Genomic DNA, 23,368 nt, shown 5'->3' with positions numbered 1-23,368 from the left:
CCCATTACCCTTTCCAGTGAGAGGTCTGCCAGTCAGTTTCAGGTCCAGCTAATGGCCCAGTGCATGGTCATTAAGACCTCAGGCAACCGACTACATTTAAGCCCAGCCTCCAGTCTTTTGCCTGGTCTTCTAAGAGTTTTGGAAGAGAACCTGTACAGTCTGGATTAGTGGGGTCCCAGCTGGGTAGCCTTCATATCTAAAGGGCAGGTAGATTGTCCCACATGGCTCAGAAAAGAGCCAGTGTTCTGGACTGTAAAAGCCTAGCAGGAGAGACTGGAAGGGAAAACAGCAGGAAAAGGAGGTAGAAAGCCAGTCAGAATCCCTTTCTTTGAAACGAAGGAGTACAGAGCCTCTGCTGGCTCTTCTGGGAGGAGTTCACCCTTCAGTCCACTCTTCTCCCTACAGTGGGGCAAAATGGGAGCTGCTGCTGCTGCTTCTCAAAGCTCACAGCAAGCAAGAAACCTTTTTTCCTGTCCTTTCCACATTCACCACCTCTTCCTCCAGTAGCCAAAAACGTAGGCTCAGGTTCCCAGCAGCCTGAACCTTCTCTCCAGATGTGAGGCTTCAAGCTAAATACTGAACCCATCCAAAGCCCCTGACTTACCCTATACCCTGCTTCCAGGGTTGGCTTGTCAGGAGTTAGCCAGAGTCCTCCAGAATTTCCCAGATCATTCCCTACTGCAGCCCCGCTGATCATGCCTCTGCCCACGTTTTTTAATCCATCAGGGAATAACCAAAAAGATTTTAACACTCGAGAGGAGACAAGTCACAGATCACCTTTAGTTCCTATCCCCATTCCTCTTCTACAGTTGTCCAGGTCAGGAATTATCGCCAATTTAATTCAGAGGGGTTAAGTAACTTGCCTAAGGTCACACAGTGGGGAAGGGACAAAAACTTGTGACTCCTGCCCAGCAGTTTGGCAGGTGCTCAAGTACTCTTTGTGGAAAGGGTGAAATCTGTTTGTTCATTTCGCTGGCCTGTGGGTGCCTCTGTGTGTTGGGGGAGGGGGTTGTGTGTGAGAGAGGGAAGCTGTTCTCCTTCCTAATAAACTTCTCTCTTCAGTTCATTCTCATTTCCAAAGTTACTGATTTAACTCTAATCTGACTGAACCCTACGGTTACTGTATTTATTATCAGAACAATGCCCCCTCCCCGAAGAGCAATGAAGAGTAGGTCTAATGTTTTCCTTCTCAAAAGAGCAAAGACCAAAACAATCCAATAAAGAATCTCACTTTCCCATAAAATATACATCCTCAAAGCAAATCCCAACGCACCACCCGAGTCCCTACGCTGTCCGCAGACGCCCCCACACACCCGCCACGCCACACTGCGTGGGGAGGCGTCGGGGAGGGGGCGCGGAGCGCGGGCCGCGCGGCAGGGAGCCGGTGGGCGCCGGGCGCGCAGCCAGGCTGGGCCGCACGGCGGGGGCCGGCCGCCCCTCGCCACGTGGTGGTGGCCGCGGCGGGGTCCGTGGCGCCTTCCCAGCCAGAGAAACCCGGAGCAGCCGGGGAGGAGGAGGAGGAGGCGGCGGCGGCGGCGGCGGCGGCGGCGGAGGAGGAGCGGGGCGGGAGCGAGGGAGGGGGGGCTGGGGGGAGGGGTGGGGGGTGGGGAGAGACCCGGCGGCGGCGACAGGGCGAGAGCGGAGCGCGGTGCCAGGGGGGTGGGGGCACCGGTGCCCGTCTGGGGAGGGAGCAGGCGGAGGGGGTAAGCTGCGATTACCAGCAGGAACCGGCAGCAGCTGTGAGTCCCGGCAGGGCTGGGCGGGGGGGAGGGGAGCGGCGCCTAGGGTCGGCCCCCGGGGGTCGCGGGGTGGGCTGGAGAAGAGGTTGGCCCGCAGCTGGTCCAGGGTAGCAGGGAGGGGAAGGGTCCGGCGTCGGCCGTTCGCATTCTCTTTTTCCCCCCTCCTCTGCCGCTTCTCAGGCCGCACCGCTTCCGGAGCCCCTTCCCCGGCCCCGGGAGGTGGACTAGGGGCCCGGGGCTCGGCGGCAGTGGGGGAGGGGGCTGCCTGGTCTCGGCCTCTGAGAGGGGAGGGGCGACAATTTCTGTCGGCCGAGCAAAAGGGGTTTAAAGGGCGGCTCTTAAAGGGGCCGCAGAAGGGGCCCGGGCCGAGGAGGCACCCCTTCCCCATCCGCCTGTCGTCGCGCTCGCGCGGGGCCGCTGGGCCGAAGGCAGAGAATGCAGAGGAAGCAAACGCGGGTCGCGATCGCCCAGGCGGCAGAGCCCCAGCTCGTGGGGTTGGGCTCGAGGTGGCCGGCCGGGGGTCGGGGGTGTGGTGAGCGCTGGTGAGCGGAGCTGGGGGAGAGGGGATAGGCTTGGAGAGGAGAGGGTTAAAGGTGGGGCCAGCCCTACAAACACGCGCACACACTTCTTACTCAGACCCGGTCACACGCGTTTCCCTGGCACTTAATGCGGGGCGGTGTTGGGGCCTGGGCCCGAGCCCTCTCCATCCAAGGCTTTTGCTGCCCGGCTTTGGGAGGTCGCGGACCCCACTGCCTCAATTCACACCTCGGGAGCCCCCTGTCTTACGCGCACACATGCTCCGGCGCGCGCGCACACCTCGGACATTCCCATAGTGCCTCACGTGACACACGGCCCCGAACGTGCCCACCCTTCACACACGCTCACGCACGCGTGCACACACAAACACTCACGGCCTCCCGGTCACTTCTCCCAACATCCGACCCCCGCCTGCATCCCCGCTTAAGGCGCTCATTGACTATGACACACCTACACTCATTCACAGACACACACACTCCCCCCACACATGCCAGCCACAGACACACATTCATAAACAGGGCCAGGAGAAGTACACACGCCCCCCCTCGCCTACTCTTTCGGGAGCCCTGAGTCATTCCTGTCCCCTCCCAGGGCTCCCCACTTCCCTGTGTGCAGGCACACAGGCTGGGCTTAGGAGTTCTTTGTCTGCCCTCTTCACCTGAGCCCCGAGGCCTCTCCCAGAGCCCCTTTCCCCTCTGTGTTCCCTCAGACACAGCCGAGGACTTCCTGTGGGTCCCTGGTCAGGGGTGAGGAGGGCCTGGAGGGTTGCCACAAACCCAGTGTGAGTTGGGGAGGCGCTTCCTTTTCCTGAACTCTGGGATCCTACAGGAGGAAGTTGGGCGGGGGCCCAGCAGAGGATGTGCCGACAGTGGTGGGGCTGACCCTCCCAGAAGCACCGGGCCTTCCTTAGGGAGGAGCCAGGGGTGCCTGAGGCCTGGCATGAGGAGCTTGTCAGAGAGGTATTTGGGGAAGTGAGGCCTGGGGTGGGGAGGGGGCTGAGGAGCAAGTCAAGGCAGGCCTCATCTGGGCCCCCTGTGCTGGGAAGGCAGCGCTCTCCTGTCCACAGGTCTCCCTGAGTTCCAGAAAGAGTCCTTCTCTGCTTCTGGCTTCGCTTACTTGTCCCTATTTGTCACCGCTCCCTCTGTCCCCCGCAAGTCTTACTTGATTCTGGTCCCAGCCCCTTCCCCAGGGCAGCAGAGAAGAGAAGATGGGTCTGGGAGGGAGCTGTGAGACACAGGGGCAGGACCAGGCTGCATCTCAGCTGGCCATAGAGCTCCTCAGGCCAGGACAAGGGGTGTTGGGACAAGCTCTGGGCCCCCTCCCCACCGTTGCTCCTGCTCTCCCAGGAGGCCCAGGGCGGGCTGTGGCCCAGGCCCTTGCCATGGAGTCCATGTTTGAGGATGACATCAGCATCCTGACCCAGGAGGCCCTGGGGCCCAGTGAGGTGTGGCTGGATGCCCCTGGAGACCCCTCGCTGGGAGAGGACATGTGCTCTGCCTCCCACTTTGCCCTGATCACAGCCTACGGAGACATCAAGGAGAGGCTGGGGGGCCTGGAGAGGGAGAATGCCACCCTCCGCCGCCGCCTCAAAGTCTACGAGATTAAGGTCAGAACCTGGGTGTGATGGGGGTCTGACTGTGTGTGTGGCAGGGGAGGGGGCTGCTGGAGATCCAGCAGAGACTCCAGGGATCTGAAAGAGGGGTCTTGGGCACTCGAGGATCCCTCGTGAGGGTTGTGGCTGCTCTAGATGGATGGGGACTCCGGAGAGCCCAGCACCAATCAGGAAGGGATCGGGAGGGATCCTCTTAGGAGCGCTAGACCTTAGATCTAAAAAAGATCTGGTTGGTGGGAACCGCTTCCTGGGCCATGGGAATTAGGATGAACAGATCCCACTGGAACTGGGAGGGAGAGGCTAGAACTCTGAGTCAGGTTATGGGATGGGGACACAGCTAGGCTGAAGCTCTTCTGAGGGCCTACCTCATTTGCAGTACCCACTGATCAGTGACTTTGGGGAGGAGCACGGTTTCTCTCTATATGAAATCAAGGATGGTTCCCTGCTGGAGGTGGAGAAAGTCAGCCTGCAGCAACGGCTCAACCAGTTCCAGCATGAGGTGAGCCCTCCCCGAGTCTTTGTTCCAATCCACCTCTGATAATCCCCAACCCCAGCCTCTGGCCTTCCGTCTCTTTGATCATAGATGGCCATGGTCCTCCACAGTACCAGCTTCAAGTCCGCCTGCCCCTCCACTGGGTGCTGGCAGTGGGGGTGGGAGGCACGGGGTGCTGCTCTGCCCTCAAGTCAAGGTAGGCCTGACTCTGGCTGCCCTCTACCCTCTCTGTGCCTCATCCAGTTGCAGAAAAACAAGGAGCAGGAAGAACAGCTTGGGGAGATGATCCAGGCTTACGAGAAGCTCTGCGTAGAGAAGAGTGACCTGGAGACGGAGCTGGGGGAGATGGTGAGGTCCAAGGAGCCTGGGTGCTTGAGGGTGTGACCTTGGCTGTGTGCTTGTGGTATGCACTCCGCGTGTTCATGTCTGTCTGTGAGTGTCCACGTCTGGTGAGTGGGGTTGTGGGTGTCATGCAAGTTGTGAGCAGCTCTGTGTACATCCTGACTATGCAGTGACAGAAGATGACTATGTGAGTAGCCCTGTAGAACACTGTGAGTCTGTGTGTATGTTTGGGTCTCATGCTGGGTTGACCCTCTGCCTATAGCACTGTGCTGGAAGGCTGTATGGGTGAGGGCAGAGGGGACTGGAGGTGTTTGTGACTGCTGGGATGGGCCTTGGCCTGTGTGTGATTCTACGTCACAGTATGGCCATGCAGGTGAGCAAGTGGGCAGGTGTCAATCAGGAGACGTGGTCTCTTACTGACTCCTAGCTATGACCTGGGTCAAGTCACTTAGCCTCTGTCCTGCCTCTGAGAAGTGGGGCAAATAATAACAACCTTGCTGAGCTGTTATGGGACATTCATGTAAAAATGCTTTGACTTAACCGTATTTACATGGCACTTACCTGTGTGCCAGGCATAATTCTTATCTCTTCAGGTATATTTACTGATTTTAATCCTTGTAACAAACTGACCTCAGAGGTAGGTGTGGTTAGCCCCATATTACAGATGAGGTACACAAAGCCCAGAGTAGTTATGTCACATATACAAATGGAAGCTTTTATGCTCTTGAGGGGGTGGCAGTGTACAGACAGGGGGCTGAGTGTTTTTAGAAGTGTTTCTCTGTGTTAGAGACAGGGAAGAGGCATTAACTGTGACCTTGCAAGGGGCAGAAACATCTGCATTGCAGTTGATGGGAGGGACCTTGTACTCATGGCCACTTGGAGAGTGGAGTTGGGATATGTGACCTGGGGCCTCCGCTCAGTTTAGAGGGGTGATGGATACCCAGACGTGGGGAAGTCCTGGGTTTAGGGAGCCCATTGGGGTGCCCTGGCCTGGTGCAGACCCTCACCCTCTTTTCTCCCGCTATAGCGGGCCCTGGTGGAGACTCACCTGCGGCAGATCTGTGGTTTGGAGCAGCAGCTGCGGCAGCAGCAAGGCCTCCGGGATGTAGACTTTCCCAGCCTGAGCCCCCCGCCCGCCCCTGCCCCGCCCTGTGCTGATCTGGACCTTCACTACTTGGCACTGAGAGGGGGATCCAGCTTGAGTCACGGTGAGCTCTCAGTGACCCCTGATTTCCATACTCCAAAGTCCCCCCAGCCAGCCCCCCATTTCAACCCTATTGGACACCTCCAGGGTTTCAGATTGTTAGTCAACGCCGCATTCAATTCAGTTCAGTTACTCAGTTGTGTCCGACTCTTTGTGACCCCATGGACTACAGTATGCCAGGCTTCCCTGTCCTTCACCGTCTCCCAGAGCTTGCTCAGACTCATGTCCTTCGAGTCGGTGATGCCATCCAACCATCTCATCCTCTTGTTGTCCCCTTCTTCTCCTGCCTTCAGTCTTTCCTAGCATGAGGGGCTTTTCCAATGAATCGTTCTTGCATCAGGTGGCCAAAGTATTAGAGCTTCAGCTTCAGCATCAGTCCTTCCAGTGAATATTCAGGACTGATTTCCTTTAAGATTGACTGGTTTGAGCTCCTTGGAGTCCAAGGGACTCTCTCAAGAATCTTCTCCAACGCCACAGTTCAAAAGCATCAGTTCTTCGGCGCTCAACTTATACTGTCTTAAATTTCTCCCATAATCACCTCATCCCTCCTTAACCAACTGTGCCCTCACCTCACGTTATTACTCCAGCTTCTCCCAACTGACATCTCGCCCTTAAATCCTTCATTCACAGCCTCCTCCTGCAATTCCTATATATGCCAGCAGAGGGCGGCCCCACCCAGAGTCCCCCTGCTTGTCTTTGGTTGCGATTAGAAGAGGCCCCTAAGGATGCTTGCGGACGAGAGTCCGACCAGGGAAACTCTTCCAAAGCCCATTTTGTCTCTCCCCTGACCTCCAGGAAGGTTAGAAAATGCAACTCAGCCCATCGTTGCCCTCTGCTCTCAGTAGAGGTTTATCTGTCATCCTGGGGTGGCTGCCGTCTGGCTGTCTCTCTTGGAACCCTCATGCTGCAGTTTTCACCTGTTTCACTTTGTGTTAATCTGGGAGTGGGTGGAGGGTACCCAGCAGCTGGTTCCAGCGTGACATTGTCCTTTCCTCTGCAGCAGGCTGGCCAGGCGCCACGCCGAGTATGAGTGAGCTGGAGCGGCGGCGGCTGGAAGAGGCTCTGGAGGCTGCCCAGGGAGAGGCCCGAGGGGCTCAGCTTCGGGAGGAGCAGCTCCAGGCCGAGTGTGAGCGGCTGCAGGGGGAGCTGAAGCAGCTGCAGGAGACCCGGGCCCAGGTAAAAGCGGGGGCACCAACCCCAGGCCCCTGCTCTGGCACCTGTGGAGCTCTGTGGAGTGCTGGGAGCTGCTGGAAAGAACTCTTACAGAGATCTGGGGTTTTCTCACTGAGTACAGACCCGCCCTGGGAATGGTAAAGAAGGGAGGTCCAGGCCAGTGAGGTTGGGGTCTGACTGCTCCATCTTTCCCTTAGGATCTAGCCTCCAACCAGTCGGAGCGGGACATGGCGTGGGTGAAAAGAGTTGGGGATGATCAGTAAGTCACTTTGTAATCCTCTTCCTCTTAACCTCTGCAACCCAGGGGGTGGCATTTTCCAGGTTCCCTCTTTGGTTCACTCCTCCCCCTCCACATTGTTTGGGGGAACCTCTCTTCCAAGCAGTCAGGGCTGTGTTTTGGGTTGCTTGTGTGGCTCTGCGTCTTTCACAGGGAAGGAGGCGAGGTTCTGGCATGCTCAGGTTCTAGGAGGTTCCCTTTGCTTTCTCTGGCACCCAGGCCTGTGTCTTGTCGAGGTGTCGGGTTGAGAGAGACTTTCTCGGCAGCTTTGCTGCTGTGTTGTGTCCTCTGGTGAGTTTTGGGTCTCTCTGGGACTCATTTGCTATCCCAGTAACAAGGCCCAGCCAGTTGGGTTAACCAGCTTCTCCCTGACGAGGAGGAAGGAGATGATGGTCTCTTTCAGGATTGTGGTATCTTGTTTCCTACCTCAGGAGAGATAAAGCTAAGACTTAGGAGAGGACAGACTTCCTTGAGTTCCTGTAGCAGCAACTCAGGAATTAGAACATATTAGGCTGGGGTGATCCTTGGGGATCCTGCCATTAAAGAGAAGCAGCAGTAGGTGGGAAGGGCGCTGTGTCAGCAGGGCGCCGAGTAGTGGGGCCTCTGGGGCAGCACTGGGCAGCCAGGGAGAGGGTGCACGCAGCCTGGCAGCAGTGAGCCTGGTGCCTCTCACATCCGCACCCGAACTCCTCCTCTCCCACTTTCTGAGAAATAGAGCACAAACCTCCTTCCGCCTAAGCCTTCCCCCTACAAGATGAGGAGTATGATGCAGACTCCCTCCTTTCATTGGTGGGGAAGACTGAGGCCTGGAGAGGGCAGGAGCCGACCCTCCAGCACACACACACCCGGCTCTGGGACCCCCTGGGCCTCCTCACCTTCCTCCCTGCTTCTGGTCAGTCAGGGGTACACTCACCTCCCCCTGCACCCTGGGGTGAGGACCTGGGTGGAGCTGTGATAGCTGGGGAGTGAGAACCTAGTTTGTGGGACTAATGGGTGGGACTCCTCACTGTTAGGGGCCTCTGCAGAGAGGGTCCACCCTAGCTTGTGGCTGGCGCTCAGAGCCTGTCCTAGCCTGTATGCCCAGACCCGGAAAACACACATACACACACATGTTCTAGAATCCTAGCTTGCCCCTAAAGTCACACTGTAGCTCCCTTTATGGCTCACTGAATCCACCTCCCTCCCAGAAGACCAGTAGAGAAGCCTCCCTCAATAGGTTGAACCCAGAGAGAGGATTTTTTTTTTGGCTGGAGTCTGAACTCCAGGCTTCGGATCTCAGGGACCCCTCCTGGGATGCTGAGTGGCTCAGCTCTGCTGATTTCACCTCGCTGGCCCCAGGTTTCCCTCACAGGCTCAGCGGTCCATCACTGCTGAGGAATGTGAGAGGAAGGTGATGTGGGGGAGGCCGAGAAGAGGTGGCACGTCCCCAGGGGCCAAGTGAGTGGGAAAGAGAGACTCCCTCCCACAGATGCCTCTGGAGGTCGTGCCATCCATGCCACTCATCCTGGCCAGAACAGCCCCTGTTCCTCCCCCCTTCAGGGCACCTATGCTCACCCTGTCCCTTAGCCAGAGGGAGCTGGGCTCTGCTCCGGGCTGGTCCTACCAGAGGTGACCTCCAGCTCCTCCCCCGGGTCTCCATGGTTTGGACTCTGCCTCACGGCCTCCCGGACGTCTGCCCCTGGAGCCAGCCAGGCCCTGCCTGCCCAGCTTGACAGTTCCTTTCAGGCCAAGCATCTCTGGACAGCCCCAGCTTGGCAAGAGTTAATTCTCAGAGGAAGTCCTCACTCCCCCGGTAGTTTTATTTTCTTATAAGCTCAGCTCCTTTTAGTAATAAGCTGCTTCCCGAGTGCTCCCTCCCCTGTCCTCCCACCTGGGGAGGCCTCTGTCACGTGCTCTGAGCTCCTTTCCCCGCGCCAGCCCCTCCTTCTACTTCTGCCTGACCCTTCAGGTGCGTGGGAATTTTACATGTGGGCCTTCCAGGAGAGGATAGCCGAGGTGGGTTATCTGGATGGAGGTGTGAAGGTGGAAGAGAGGGCCACCAAGGTTCCTGAGTCCAGCCCACGCCTCCGTGGGAACTCATTGTATCCCAAGAGGTGCTCCCCTCCTTGGCGTAGATGCCTCCAGGGTGGTCGTCACGTTTACCGTGGGAGTCCTGGCTGTTCACATAGCCTTCCCCGCACTGCCGCTGCCTCTATTAGCTCCCCTCTGTGAGGCCACCCGGTGCTGAGGGGCCAGGCCTGGAGGCAGGCCCAGCCCCAAGGTTTCCAGTCTCCCCTATCCCAACCCCTGGTTCACAAGACCATCGTCAGTGTTCCTCTGACAATGGGCACCCAGACCAGATCGCCACCCTCCAAATCTGACCTCGGGGCAAGATTTCCCGGCCATTTGGTCAGCGCAGCGTCTGGTGGTCAGTGCCCAGGGGAAGGGCCACTGAAGGTGACCCACCTTCAGTGACCACGGGCTAAAGGCAATAATGAAGGAAGAGATGGGAGTGGAGACCAGAAGGGTCCCAGCCAAGCGAGAAGTGCAGACCCATGGCCCCCTCCTCTGGCCTACTCAGGGTCTCAGATCCTGAGTGCGGCCTTCCTGGGGGTGTGGCTAGCACTGAGGGTGGAAGGGCGACTGTGGAGAGGGGGCTTCTAGAAGGGGCTTAGTGAGGGGGTGCAGGACCAGTGAAGGAGGGGGCTCATCCACGAGGGGAGCACCTGTGAGAAGATGGGGGTTCAGTATGAGCGATGAGGGGGAAAACTACAGGCCTTTTTCCCCAACATGGGGGGCTCAAGCTTGCAGCCTGGGTGCTTTTCCGCCCACCCCCCCCCCCACCCCTCTCTCCGCCCACAAGCCTCTGCGTGGGCTTGCGGTTAGTGGTAGGGGAGAAGTGTGAACTCAGAGAGAGAGGATGGAAACTCTGCACAGAGGTCAAGGGCAGTGTAGGGGGGTCAGGACGGAAGTCGGAGACCCCCGTGTACCCTGAGCTCAGTCTCATGCCCCAGAGCCAGCGGGCCCAGGGCCTCCCCCTTCACGCTTCTCACCCTCCCTACTTCCTTTCTTTCAAATTTCCTTCAGCCCGGACGCCCGGCCCACAGGACTGAAGCCCTGAGCACTTGCAGCCTCGGGGCTCCCCAAGGGTGGGGAGGGGTTCTGAAGGCCGGGGGCCCACCACGCCCACCTAACTGTGGTCTGAGGGGTTGGTGGGCTTTGAACCACCTCTGACCCTCTCCTTGCCAGGGAGGCAGAGAGCAGCTCTTACCCACGCTCTCTCCCTCGATGAGGAACACCACATCCTCCCCTCATTCAAACCAAACTCATTGAGCTGGTATCTCCTTAAATGGATCAAAACTGGTTTCCCCTTTTCACCTCCCACCTCCAAGGCGTTTCCCCAAGTCCTCATTCCAGCAGACACCGTGCGAGGCAGTTTACCTGTAAAATCTCATTTGAGTCTCACCAAAAACCATGTGACAGTGCTGTCCCCTGAGCAAATCAGAGAAACTAAGTGCAAATACCAAGCAGGTCCTGAAACGATGGGGTAATAGCACTTCTGTGGTATTTTTATGGTTCAAATTCTTGTACAGGTCGGAGGTCCTTACACGAGGAGCAGCCCGATTTGTTGACTGATCACTTTTGAAAGTGAAAGGAGGGCCTATTAATAATTCTGCCAGGTGACTCCTGTCAACCAGGACAGCCCTGGGCAAACTGGGATCTGTGGGCCCCCAGCCTGGAGGAGGACTCTGATTCCAACCCTGCTGTGAAACTGCTCCATTAGCTGCATCTGGGGAGGCTTTCTAGACACAAAGATCTGGCTGAGCTGGAAGCGTGGCAGGGGCTGCCATGAAGAGCCGGGCTCTGTGGACCGCAAGTCATAGCTGGTCGAGGAGAGTGAAGGGGCTCAAGGCGCCTGAAAGGAAGTGGTAGATCGCTGGGTTGTTGCAAGCGACTTCCTCCTCCCCCCAGCCCGCAACCTCAAGTCCGCTCCACGGCCCGGTGCCTGTGGTCCCCTCCCTGAGGGTCAGGCCGGGCGGGAAGACTAGTGCTGGGTGTGCCTGTGGGTAGTGGAAAGTTTGGTCCTTAAATGCCCCCGCAAGGGTGAGGTGGCTGGGGGGCAGCGGGGGCAGCTATGGGCAAGGATGGAGGAGCTGGGAATGCTGAATTTCTGTTTTCCTTCTGATTGTGTCAGTCAGGGATTCTGACCACATGACCAGCTCTGATCCTGATCCCATCCCTGCCTGTAACCCCTATCCCTCATCCTGACCCCAACTCAGTCTCTAGTCCTGACGGAAGATGATCTTATCAGACCCTGACTCCAGCCTTAATCCTGACCTCGAGCCCGTCCCTAGTTCTAATCCCATGACCCAGTGCTAGCCTGAATCTTGACCCTGCCACATCTGCATCCTCATGGAGGCTCCAGCGCATCACAGGGCACGCAGTGAACCAGGAAGACACTGCACTCAGAAGCCCGTGTGTCTCCCAGCTGGTTTGGGGCAGAAAGAGGCCTTCTACAGAGGCAGATGCTTAGGTCTCTAACCTTCTCATCTCTGTTGCTTTATCAATAACAGTGAAGATGATTGTTTCCACATGAGTTTTTGAACTCCCTGAATTATTTGTGGAAAGAAAGAATGAAAGGATAAGCCAACAGAGGGTGGAATCGTGTACAGGGGCTCGGAGCCCTCTTGCCTGCCAGCACTGCCATTTGCACTCTGGCTTCTCCAAAGGTGCCAGCTCAGCAGGCTGAGGTGCCAAGAGCCTGTTTGAGTCTCTGCTTTGTGCCACTGCTGCTCTGTGACCTTGAGCTGGCGTCTTAATATAAACTCTGTTCTTCCACTTCCACACGTGACGAGCACCTTGCTCTCCCCTCCCCGGGCAGGGCTGGTGATGCTCAGGGATCCCAGGCCACTTTGGACGTCCCCAGCCTCTTTCTCCTCCTCTTAGCCTTCTGCTGCCTTCCCACCTATCCTTTCCCCCTTCCCTGATCCTTTTGGAAGGCAGTTGATAGCTGAGTAGTCAGTAGCCTCGACTTCAGCGTCCTGGAGACCAGAGCTCCCGTTCCAGCAACTCCACTATTACTAGGTTTTATGACTTTGGTCAACTGACTTAACCTCTGTAAGCTTCGGTTTTCTCATCTGTAACATGGAGGTAACAAGCCGGCCAACACTGCAGGGTTGTCCTGAAGATTAAGTTCTTAGCACAATGCCTGGCCTCTGATAAGGGCTCATACAGATTATGATTCTTTTCTGGATGCTTCCCAAGTTCTGAGAGACTCAGACGGAACTTCTCCTCCATAATTTAAGCAATGAGGAAGCACCCAGATGCAGGCATCTGCTGCTGTTCACCTGACCCAGCCTTCCCAAACAGCCGTGATGGTGGAAAATAGCGCTCAGGTGTGGGCCAGGAAGCGGAATGTATATTCAGGTGCACGCATGCAACTGTTGGTTGTGTTGTGAAGTTGAGATTTTTTTTCCACTGAATTGGCAGTGTTTTCTTACGTGAGTCATTCGGGTCGTTAGCGTACTTAGCAGCCCGGGCCTGCGAATCTTGAGGTAGGTAGTCACCCAATGCAGGAAGAAGGTCTCACAGCGCCTTGGAGCATCAGGTCTGGTCCCCCTAACCTTGCCCAGGGTCTCAGAGGCAGTTTCGAGGGCTGCCTGGAGCTCCTGCAGGACACGGGGCAGCGGGGCAGGGGCGGGGGCAGAGCTGGAGGAGGGGCTGGGCGTCCTGGGCTAGAGCCTTCTCCCTTCCATTTCCTGCTGCCTTGTCTATTTTGCTGCGAGGAGGGTGCCAGGAACTCGGGGCTGGAAACTGGGGTAGCTCCTGACAAGAGGAGGAAGGCAGGAAGAGGAGAGATGGGGCCTGGCAACTGAGTGTGGCAGGTGAGATCTCTGAGGCAGGGTGTGAAGGCGACGACCTGTATCTGTCACCTGAGATACGCAGTGAAAGCAGATGGGGAGAGAAACTGGCTGCTCGGTCAGAGGGGATGTTCCATCTGTGCCCTACCCAGAGCCCCCTCCTGCCCTCACCACTGGGGGGTTAGCATGATTGTCTGGAAGGCCCCCAGTCTGAGGGAAGAGATGCAGCTCTTACCCTCAGATCCCCTTGGTTTGAAGTGGGGAGCCTTCCACTGGGAAGTCCCCAATTTACTATGGGCCATAGACTGGACCTTTCAGTCTGATGAAGGTGATACCATTCCTTCCCGTAGACCTGTGCTAGAGGAGGAGGGTGGGGGACATAGGACACCCAAGGGCTGAGATAAGATGGGACAGAGGCTGCAGCACCTTGGCAAAGGCTCCCCAAAGGACTCCTTCCCTCTGTTCCTGTCCACCATCAGACTGGTAGAGGGCACTCTCCCTCCCTAAGAAATGGGGTTGTTCCCCAGAATCCCAGCCTGTTTGCAGTAATTTGGCTTTGGCCCAGATGAGTTAAAAATAGCTTTGTTGTGGGAGGGCTCCCCCTCCACCCAGCTCTGCCCCAGGATTAGTAAGAGAACAAGGCGAGAGCGAGGGAGTTCAGTCACCATCTATCCGCTGCACCTCGGCTTTTCCTGCCCTCTGAAGCCCTAACCTCACGACTTCCCGTCCTCTTCTCCGGGGTTGGTCAGACACACACACACACACTCACACACACCCACTCACTCACTCACTCACCCTGTTCCTCACTCATCACACTGGTCTCACACCTCCCTTTGCTCCCTCCCATTCACATGTATCCTCTCTTACATGTCCCGTTACCATGAGATGAGAGCACGGCCCTCTCCTTGCTTCCCAGCTACTGGGGCAACCCCCCCGCCCCCCGCCTCCCCGAGACAAAATCCCTCTGGAGTGGCCAAGCTTCTCTCTGCCATTTCCCCTCCAGCTCCAACTTCCACAAAGTTCAGAGTCCCTTCTGGATTGGGTGAGGGGGCAAGATCTGGGGAAACAATATCCCCTGCCTCCCAGGCTCTGTCCAGGCCCAGATCAGAGATGAAGGCGGTGACCCAAGGCCATGGCACAGTCTCCTGTGATGTCAGGATGGGCTCCCTGGAGGTGTGCAGGCTAGGGTGGGAGAGAGAGGAGGGGCAGTGCTCAGAATGGTAACTTTCATTCAGCAATTCTGGGTCAAAGGGACCCAAAGAGAAAGGGAGAGAAAAGGAAGTGGTTGAAGTCTTTGCTGAGTCTGTTCCAGCTCCATGAGGGTGGGTGCCCTGGAGGCCTGAGCAGGAAGTGGGAGGGAAAAAAGGGAAGAGGGACTTCCCTGGTGGTCCAGTGGTTAAGATTCCACACTTCCACAGTAAGAGGCACAGGTTCAATTCTTGGCCAGGGAACTAAGATCTTGTATGCTGCATGGCCTGGCAAAAAAGAGGAAAAAAAAAAGGGAACAAGAAAGAAAAATGATAAAAGAGGCTCAATTCAATATTGACTTACTGAACAGCTACCGGGTACCAGATCCTGGACAAGATGCTGGGAATACGAACACAGTGATGATAATCTCTGTGTCTGAGGAACTCCAAGTGAAGTTCCAGAAGAAGGCAACTTGTTAGGTGCTTAACGTGAGTGGTGCCCCCTGGAGGTGTGCTGGGCACAATAGCTGTTCACAGAGATCTCCAGGTAAAGGGCTCCCTGGTGGTCCTGGGAGTTGCAAGGCTGAAAGGAGCAAAGCAGTGGACCTAGGCGTACTTGGGTTCAAGTGTATCAGTCGGCACCTCTGCCAAGCCAGGAGGCCATGTCTTCACTTACAGAATGGGGCTCTTCATAGGCTGTGCAACAGCGGTCTCTAATCTTCCAAAGGTGAGAACTCCTCTGGCCCCCGCCCCCATACGCAGATTGTACTTCACTATTAGTATGAGTACTTTGAGAAAACTCATAGCAACAAAAGCTACTATAAATTCAGTGCAGCTTTTGGATGAATCTGTGTTTTGTCACCACAGTTTCTGCACAGATTAGAAACACATTCACACATACCTGTATGAGATGTGTTCAGGCCACAGACAGTGCTCAGTGAATACACAGATTCAGGGAGCCCTTGAAATCACTGAGCGCTCCAGCCCCCACCCATTGTCTTGGGAACCACTGACCTAGCCCCAGGTAAGGTGTAGGGAACCCCCTGGAAGAGGTTCCCCTTTGAGGTGGCCCTTAATGCCCAAGAGAATTTCTGCAGTGGGGGTAGGAGGGTCTGGGAGGGGAGGGCCAGATGCCAGGGCAGAGGCCGTTCTTCCTCCACAGCTGTGACAGTAAACCCACTTCCCTTCTCCTCTTACCCACTCTCTGCCCTCTGACCTCAGGGTCAGGGCAGGCTGTGGTCAAGCCTTGACCCGGGTGACTGGGTGTCCTTCAGGGTGAATTTGGCGCTGGCTTACACGGAGCTGACAGAGGAGCTGGGCCGGCTTCGGGAGCTGAGTTCGCTGCAGGGGAGGATTCTGAGGACGCTGCTGCAGGAGCAGGCCCGGAGTGGCGGTGAGAGGACCAGAGGGCAGAGGGCAGCAGTGGCCACCCTCCACTTCCTTCCCCGGTGCCCCGGCCTGTTCCACTCGGGAGGAGAGTGGGTGGGCACTGGTGGCTGGCAAGGCCCGGGCTCCCCAGTCCTGACGTCCTCTATCCTCACCCCTGTCACCTGACGTGTTCCGTTTCTCTTCTAGGCCAGAGGCACTCGCCGCTGTCGCAGCGCCACTCCCCGGCCCCCCAGTGCCCCTCGCACTCCCCGCCGGCCCGCGCGGCGCCCCCATGCCCCCCGTGCCAGTCCCCTGTCCCCCAGCGCCGGTCTCCTGGGCCCCCCTGCCCCTCGCCCCAGCAGCGCCGCTCTCCGGCCTCGCCCTCCTGTCCGTCGCCCGTCCCGCAGCGGCGCTCGCCGGTGCCGCCGCCGTGTCAGTCCCCCAGCCCGCAGCGCCGCTCCCCCGGGCCCCCACCTGCCCGGCCCCGCAGCCCCGGCCTCCGCCGCCCCCGCCGCCCGGGGAGAGGACGCTGGCCGAGCGAGCCTACGCCAAGCCGCCCAGCCACCATGTGAAGGCTGGCTTCCAGGGCCGGCGCAGCTACTCAGAGATGGCGGAGGGCGCGGGCTACGCGGGCGCCTCCCCGCCCTGGCTGCAAGCCGAGGCGGCCACGCTGCCCAAGCCGCGGGCCTACGGCGGCGAGCTCTACGGCCCCGGCCGGCCCCTCAGTCCGCGGCGCGCCTTCGAGGGCATCCGCCTGCGCTTCGAGAAGCAGCCGTCGGAGGAGGAGGAGTGGGCCGTGCCCGCCAGTCCGCCCAGCCCGGAGGCCGGCGCCATCCGCTGCGCCTCGTTCTGCGCGGGCTTCCCGGTCCCCGAGTCGCCGGCCGCCACCGCCTATGCCCACGCCGAGCACGCGCAGTCCTGGCCGTCCATTAACGTAAGTGCACTCTGGCCAGTCGACCCGGGAGCCCCGCCCTCGGCTTCGCACCGAATGATGGGCGGGGCTACCTTCCTTTGACTCCACGCTCCTCCCCCGGACGGCGCGTCCCCCTCTCTCTCCAGTGGCGTTTTCTTGGCTTGAATTGGGACCGCACTCTAAAACTTGTTCAGTTTCATGGTTAAAGATCCAGTCTTCAGAGCAACAGTCCTTGCTTTGATTCTGGACTTCAACACTTAATAGCTTTGGGACCTCGGGCAGCTTCTTTATCTTCTTCGGCCCTCAGTTTTCTCATCTGGAAAATGAGGACAATGACTTATTATCTGATTCCATTAGAGAATTCTCAAGAGGGAGGCGGTGAACCCAAAGCACTCTGCACAGTGCCTGGCCCAATAGTAAACATCTATTAATTGGTGGTGGAGGCCATGCTGACACTGGTCTTGGGTCCCGACAGGGACAGCCCTGCTCATTCAGTTCTGTTTATCAGGCCTCAGAGCCCCTGCCCTTTTCTGTCTGTCTAGAAGACAACCGTTTCTCAGGGCTGTATCGTTTCACAGAAATAGTGAGTTTCCTGGATGTCAGAGCCAACCCTTGCCACCTGGAAGGACCAAAATACATTCCAGAGTCAGACGAAGTTATTTCGGGGCTGTACATTGTTAGGATTATCCGTTGCTCTGAGTTACCAGGGAGCTGTGTCCGAGTATTCTGAGGGCATGTCTGGGTCTTGGCTCCCCTCATTGCTGCAGATATCCTGGCAGGCTGAGCATACCTACCTCCCTGTTCAGCACCACCTGGGGACACCATGCCCAGGATTGGGAGAGTGGGTGCTTAACTGGTGGAAAGTGGTTAGGGAGGAGGAGGAAGGGGGTGATGTAGGAGAAGTGCCCAGATGCCTTCTCATGCCACAGCGCTCCCTGTCTTGAGTCCTAGGAAAGGGCAAGCTGGAAAGTGGGGACTGTGAAGGATGGATGTGGACCATAAACAACTCCTTTCTCTCCCCACAGCTGCTGATGGAGACAGTGGGCTCCGATATTCTCAGCTGCCCCCTCTGCCAGCTGGGTTTCCCAGTCGGGTACCCAGATGATGCCCTCATCAAACACATTGACTCCCACCTGGAGAACAGCAAGATCTAGGGTGCCTCCCCCCACCCACTGGCAGTTTCTCCTCCTTCTCCCATCACCCCCAAACACTCACTCACTTTGAATGCTGCATGAATCTCGTGGGGGGCCCCTGCCCCTTGCGACCCCCAGATACCTCCACTAGCTACTGAGTCAATGTGTGTGCCGTCTTCCCTGGTCCAGGCACCACTCAGCCCTGACTCTTCCTGGGAGGTCAGCCAAGGCTCTCCCCAGCTCCCTGGCTACTGCTGGGGAGGTGGGAAGGGCTGGGATGGGGAGGGGCATATCCTACCCAGCCTCTCCTTCTGCCTTTCTGTTCTCAAACAGTTGAATCCAAGAAGGTGTCTAGTGCTTGGGCCTGGGAGAGAGGAGGGTATCAGAAGACTCCAGAAGCTCCCCCAGCCCCTACCCAGATGGCCACCTTTCTCAGGCTGTGCTCTGTCCCGGGAGTGCCTCCCTGTGGGGTCCCAGAGCCTGCCCTGCACACTGATGCCGGTTCCTCCATCCCCTGGCCAGGTTGGAGCTCGTGGCATGGGCCCCCCCAATGGGGGAAGGAGGCATCTTGTTTCTTGCCGTTCCCTGCAGGCCAGCCCTGTTTTCCCCCTCAGCCCACCCTGGGGAATAGGGAGGGTGGGAGAGGAGAGGGAGGACCCTAAAGGACTCGGAGCATCTGGCCCCAAGAGTCTGCCCTGAGGCACCATGACCCTCAGGCCGGTGAACCATCTGTGTCTGCCTCCCAGGCCCATGCCCTTCTTCTGGAGCCCCCAGCATCAAGGCGCAGGTTGTTAAGGCAGATGCGTCCCCCCAACCTGACCCCACTCAAGCCCCGACACCACAGGTGCCCTGGAGCCCAGGTGTGACTCAGCCTCTGATAGCTGGGTGGATGTCATCAGCCCAGCCTCCCAGGCCAGAACCTGAGGATGGGCCCAGGGTGCTGTGGAGATCAACTTCAAAAGAGCTAACCCCCTTCCCACACCCCAGCGACCCACATTCCCTCTGTGAAATCTACCTCAGAGTCGTACCCTCAGAAGGACGGGTAAGCAGGAGGCCAGGGGGTCCCCAGGGCTGAGGTGGGGAGCTTCCCAGGCAAGAGCCTGCTGCCCCACGATGAATCCACTCTCCTCCACTGCAAGCCTCTCCCAGGCCTCAGCCCGGGCGGGGGCAGTGGGTGCTGCTGTCAGTGCATGTACCATTCTGATCCAACGCTTCCAGGTCCCCCACCTCCTCACACCCCTCCCCTCCTCCTCAGTGCAGGGGAGGGTGGGGGTGTGTCGGGGTGGGCAAGGGGTCGAGGACTCCAGGGACACATGGCATTGTACCTTGAGTGTCCCCCTAGGGAGGGGAAACAGGGAAGGGGGACTGGAAAGGGGAGGTGGGGCCCCTGAGCTCTCTGAACAAGTTGAAAGTCCAAATAAAACTTACCTGTTCCATCTGCTCTTGGTCTGTGCTCTCTGTGGCTGGGGGAGGGAGAGAACGAACCCTTATAGGCGGAAGGTCTTGGAAACTGTCTCAAGTAACCACAACCACAGGAGGGCAAGTAGGGGATGCTTAGGGCCCTCATGTTCCCAGGTGGTTCTGGAGACGCAGGCATGCGAGTGGCTACAGGTGACTTGTGATGTGGACTTTATTTGGAACAGATGGGGAGCAGCAGAGGGCGTCTTCGTGACCAGCCCTGAGCAGGTGTCAGGGACTCGTGAATTTTCCCTCCCAGCAGGTCTGGCAGGTAGAGGTTCTGTAGCCTGAGGATTCGTTTACCCGTAGCACTGTTTTTTTCTTTTTCATCAAATGATTTCTCATGCCAGGAACCAGACTGGAGCCTCAAAAAGGAAGGAACATTTATTTGGGTTCCATGTCCTTGTGGGTCAGAGAGCGGGGAGCGGCTCAGCGGCTGCCTTGAAAAGTACCATAGCCTGGGAGGTCAGAGCCAGGTCGTGAACCCGTGACTTCTGCCCCAGCTTGGGCCTTGCCCTCTTGTCTGCGGAAAGGGCCTGAGCTACTTACTCATCAAATCTTGGTGCCTTTCATTTCCATGTGACACTTTTTGGCCAAGGATTCACTTAAAAGCAAAAGGCAGGAGCCATTGCTCACTGAAGACCCAAGGTCCAGCTCCAGACCTGGGGTTTACATCCCTCCCCGTTCCGTGCCAATGTGCAGCCCCCACAGGGAGACTTCCCTGCTCCTCTGTTGCAGTTGACAACTATAGCTGCTAAAAGCTTATCCAACCCTGATTTCATCTGCAGCCAAGTCCTGACTGCCAGGGAAGGCAAGAACAGACATCCCCATGGGACATGGCTTCTTACAAGCCCTGTGAGAGAGGGTTCTGGAATCTCTGGCACATGAGTTCCCCTGATTTCTCCCACTTCATGGAAGAGGTTTTCTTTCTGCCATGGATGAAGGCAGCACCCAGGTGTCTGGGTTTTGTTTGGATCCCTGGAAGCATTTGCTAGAAGGACACGAGAAAATTAGGGGTGGTAAAAAGACACAAAGCAAAGAGAAATGCCAGCCATTGAAAAGAAGGGCAAAGGATGACCTGGAAATGAGCTGTGTGGGGCATGGCTTGTGTAACCTCACCTGGTCCTTGGGCATATGTCTGAAGGGGTGAGGAAACCCAGCTACCCACAACCTGGACACTCCTGTCACGGGGCGGGGGGTGAGTATGGCAACGTCAGGTGCGGATTCCAGCAACATGTCTCCTCCATCTCTAGGGACGTGGGAAAGGGCTCAGATGCAGGACGGGAAGCTGCTTGAGGCTGGAAGGGAAGGGGAGGAAGGAAGAAAAAGCTAGTGTTTCCCCAGCCCAGTTCCTCTAGACGTGCAGCCTTTAACTTAATGGCTGCCCAAAGGAGAGGACTAGGGGCTGGGGAGCCCTGCCAACACTCATACTTCTCTTCCCAATGGGATCTGGGCTGCGATCAGACATGAGGACACTCGTTACTCTATGGGAGTAATTCAGGGACCCCAGGGCCTGAGAGAGTGGGAGGCAGAGGGGTCTGGATCTCTGGGCTCCTGGAGAGGTGAGGAGGGTGGGACGACTTGCACAGGAGCAAAGCGGGGGAAGACCCTATGGAGGCTGGAGATGACACCTGGGAACCCACTCACTTTCACCAGCACAGACGGGGAGCTGGACTTGGGGAGGAGGGGGTCAGTGGCAGGGAGGAGTCACAGACTCCAAGCCATCTGTGGCCTCACCTCCAAGTGCCCGAGGAAAGGCCGGCACCCAACATCCCAGCTTCAGCCCCACTGCCCTCTGTCTCTCCTTCATCCACCAGCTGCCCTGTGGGCCTCCCGGCCTCATCTTTGATTTCCTCCGCCAGAGCTACCAGCCTACAGCCACCCCGCCCCTCTCCTGGGTCCCTGTAGAAGCTGTGCCAGGCGATCAGCTGAGGAATTAAGAGCTTCTATCAGAAGCTGCTGCTGCTGGTGTGTGTGTATGTGAGAGGCGGGGGATGGGGGGGTTGGGGGGGTGGGAAGCTGATCGCTAGCAAATGGGAGGGGTGTGTGGGTGAGTCAGCCGTGTTAATGAGAAACACCACACCCCGCTGATTAGGACTAATGAGGAGGAACAGAGAGGGGTGGGGGTTTCAGTCAGTGATATCTTGACAGGGTTGCTTGCTCCCCCAGTCCCATTTCTCCCTTAGCCAGGGCAAAGAACAGAGCCACTTTGGCTACGGCAGGAAGAATGGAGGTTAGACACAGCGATGAACCACCCGGGGCGAGGCGGTCCTTACTGAGAAGGGGTTGAACCAGGAGTCTGGGCAAAGACCGCATTCAGGGGAACCGTGAGAGATCCAGTATGATCCTGTTCCTGCCCCTCCTCTAATCTCTCTGTTGATTCAGTCCAGAGAAATTTCTGGCACTCAGAGCTGTGCCTCCCGGTTGCCTCAGTGCCTTTTGAAATCTAATGGACCTCTGCAGAGGGCCCTGGTTAAGGGGGTGCTGCGGACAGGACTCCGGGCTGTGCCCTTCCTATCGGCAGCCTGGTTTGAGGCATTGACTGTCTATGCAGATGTTAATAACCCAAGGGGGCCTGGCAGGACTGAGGGCGGGAGGGGTTGGGGTAGGGGAAGGCCTGTGGGCATCCGCTGAAGGCCCTCGTGGTAGCTTCCCTGTCCTTGTGGCAGAGGCAGAGGCCCCTAGAACCCGCAGCGTCACCCTGCCCCTCCATGCCGACTCAGCTGAGGGCAAAGGCCCCAGGCGTGCCCGGCCTGTGTTCCAATCCGCTGTGAGTGCAGGCCTAGGGGAAGGGAGGGCAGAGGAGGGCTGGGAGGGGGACAGGATGGGTGTCGGCCAGCACCTCCAACACCTCCTCATTTGCATTACCACTGACACCCTTCTTGACCAAGAAAATGGAGCCAGAAATAACAAGGGGGAAGGTGATTCCCTGGGGGGACCTTTGAGGTTCTCTTTCCTTGCTCCAACACTCCCAGTGCTGAGGGCAAGAGGGCAGCCACCCCCTCCCATCATTCGCCGGCCCCTGGTGGGGAAATGTACTTATATTTGCTGCTCCCTCCACAGATTGGGCAGTCACCCCGTCCCAGCCACCCCCCTCCCTTGGCCCCAAGCACCCCAGCCTGGCCCCTTTCTTGGGAGCCCACACCACCTCCCTCCTTTCCTCTGAAAACCCTCTCCCTGGAGCCCCTCACACAGCTGTGCTGACCCCAGCTCTGCCCAGCTGCGTTGTTCTCTTCAGTCCGTCCTGCCTCCCCTCTCAGACTAGGCGTTTCCCAGAGCAGGGCCCAGACGTCTCCTGCCAACCTCGAGAGAACATTCTGCCTGAGAAATAATCCCAACACTAGCAAGGGAGCTTGTGAGTAGATTCTAGAAATGGTGAGAGGTAGACCAGAGGTGTTACCCTGGCCCTAGGGTCATAAGGTGGGAGGGAGCGGGCACACCCAGCTCCATTGGACGAGGCCTCTGTCCACCTTTACTTGGAGGTATTGCCAATTGTCAGCTCTCTGTCCTCTGCGATCCTTGGAGAAAAGGGCCAGGACTGTTATTTTGACTTACTTCTCCACTGCCCCAGGGTCTACCACACAGACCCCCCACGAACACACTTGGTGCCCAGTTGACATGCATTGAATTTACTTCTGTCCCGGAGAGGGCAGGGAAGGATGCGGCAGTCACAGCTTGGAGGCGGGAGATGGTGAACGGTGAACGGACGGGCCAAGTAGAGGGATATGGGACCCTCCGCCAAAGGGTCCTGGGACCTGGAAGAGCCCACAGTGAGGGTGGAAGCAGAACAGAAGGGCCTGGCAGGGAAACCAGGTCGCGAGAGACAGCCGCAAGAGCTGTGAACACACTGCGAGAAGGAGTGAAGGATGAGCTGAGAACTACCCCCACTCCCCCTCCAGAGATGCTATTTTGGAGGGAGAGAATATATGCAGTGCAGGGGGCAGGAGGGGGAGTATGCCAGCTTCCACAGGGGTCAGCGGGACCACCCGCTGCCTGCACTCTCCCCTCTCCCGGCCAGGGCCAGCCGTCTTCACTGGCCTTGGAACCCCTTCCCGGCTCCCACCCCCACCCAGCACTTCCCTCCCCACTGGG

At 57.8% G+C, this 23,368-nt stretch overlaps 1 protein-coding gene across 1 annotated transcript; it reads left to right on the top strand.

Annotated features, from left to right (window-relative positions):
- The first annotated feature begins 3,164 nt into the window (after positions 1-3,164).
- TBKBP1 (TBK1 binding protein 1) lies at positions 3,165-19,259 on the top strand. The gene is given in 10 exon segments (XM_015458794.3): positions 3,165-3,882; positions 4,265-4,387; positions 4,625-4,729; positions 5,751-5,931; positions 6,928-7,103; positions 7,298-7,359; positions 15,679-15,797; positions 15,980-16,243; positions 16,246-16,706; positions 17,711-19,259. Coding segments are annotated over 10 exon segments (2,019 nt in total). The 5' UTR covers positions 3,165-3,483; the 3' UTR covers positions 17,840-19,259.
- Positions 19,260-23,368: the final 4,109 nt, after the last annotated feature.

Source organism: Bos taurus, chromosome 19 (genome assembly GCF_002263795.3).
Source record: "Bos taurus isolate L1 Dominette 01449 registration number 42190680 breed Hereford chromosome 19, ARS-UCD2.0, whole genome shotgun sequence".
Taxonomy (NCBI): Eukaryota; Metazoa; Chordata; class Mammalia; order Artiodactyla; family Bovidae; genus Bos; species Bos taurus.
Note: the sequence above shows the minus strand (reverse complement) of the source record. Positions and strands in the feature narration are given on the sequence as shown.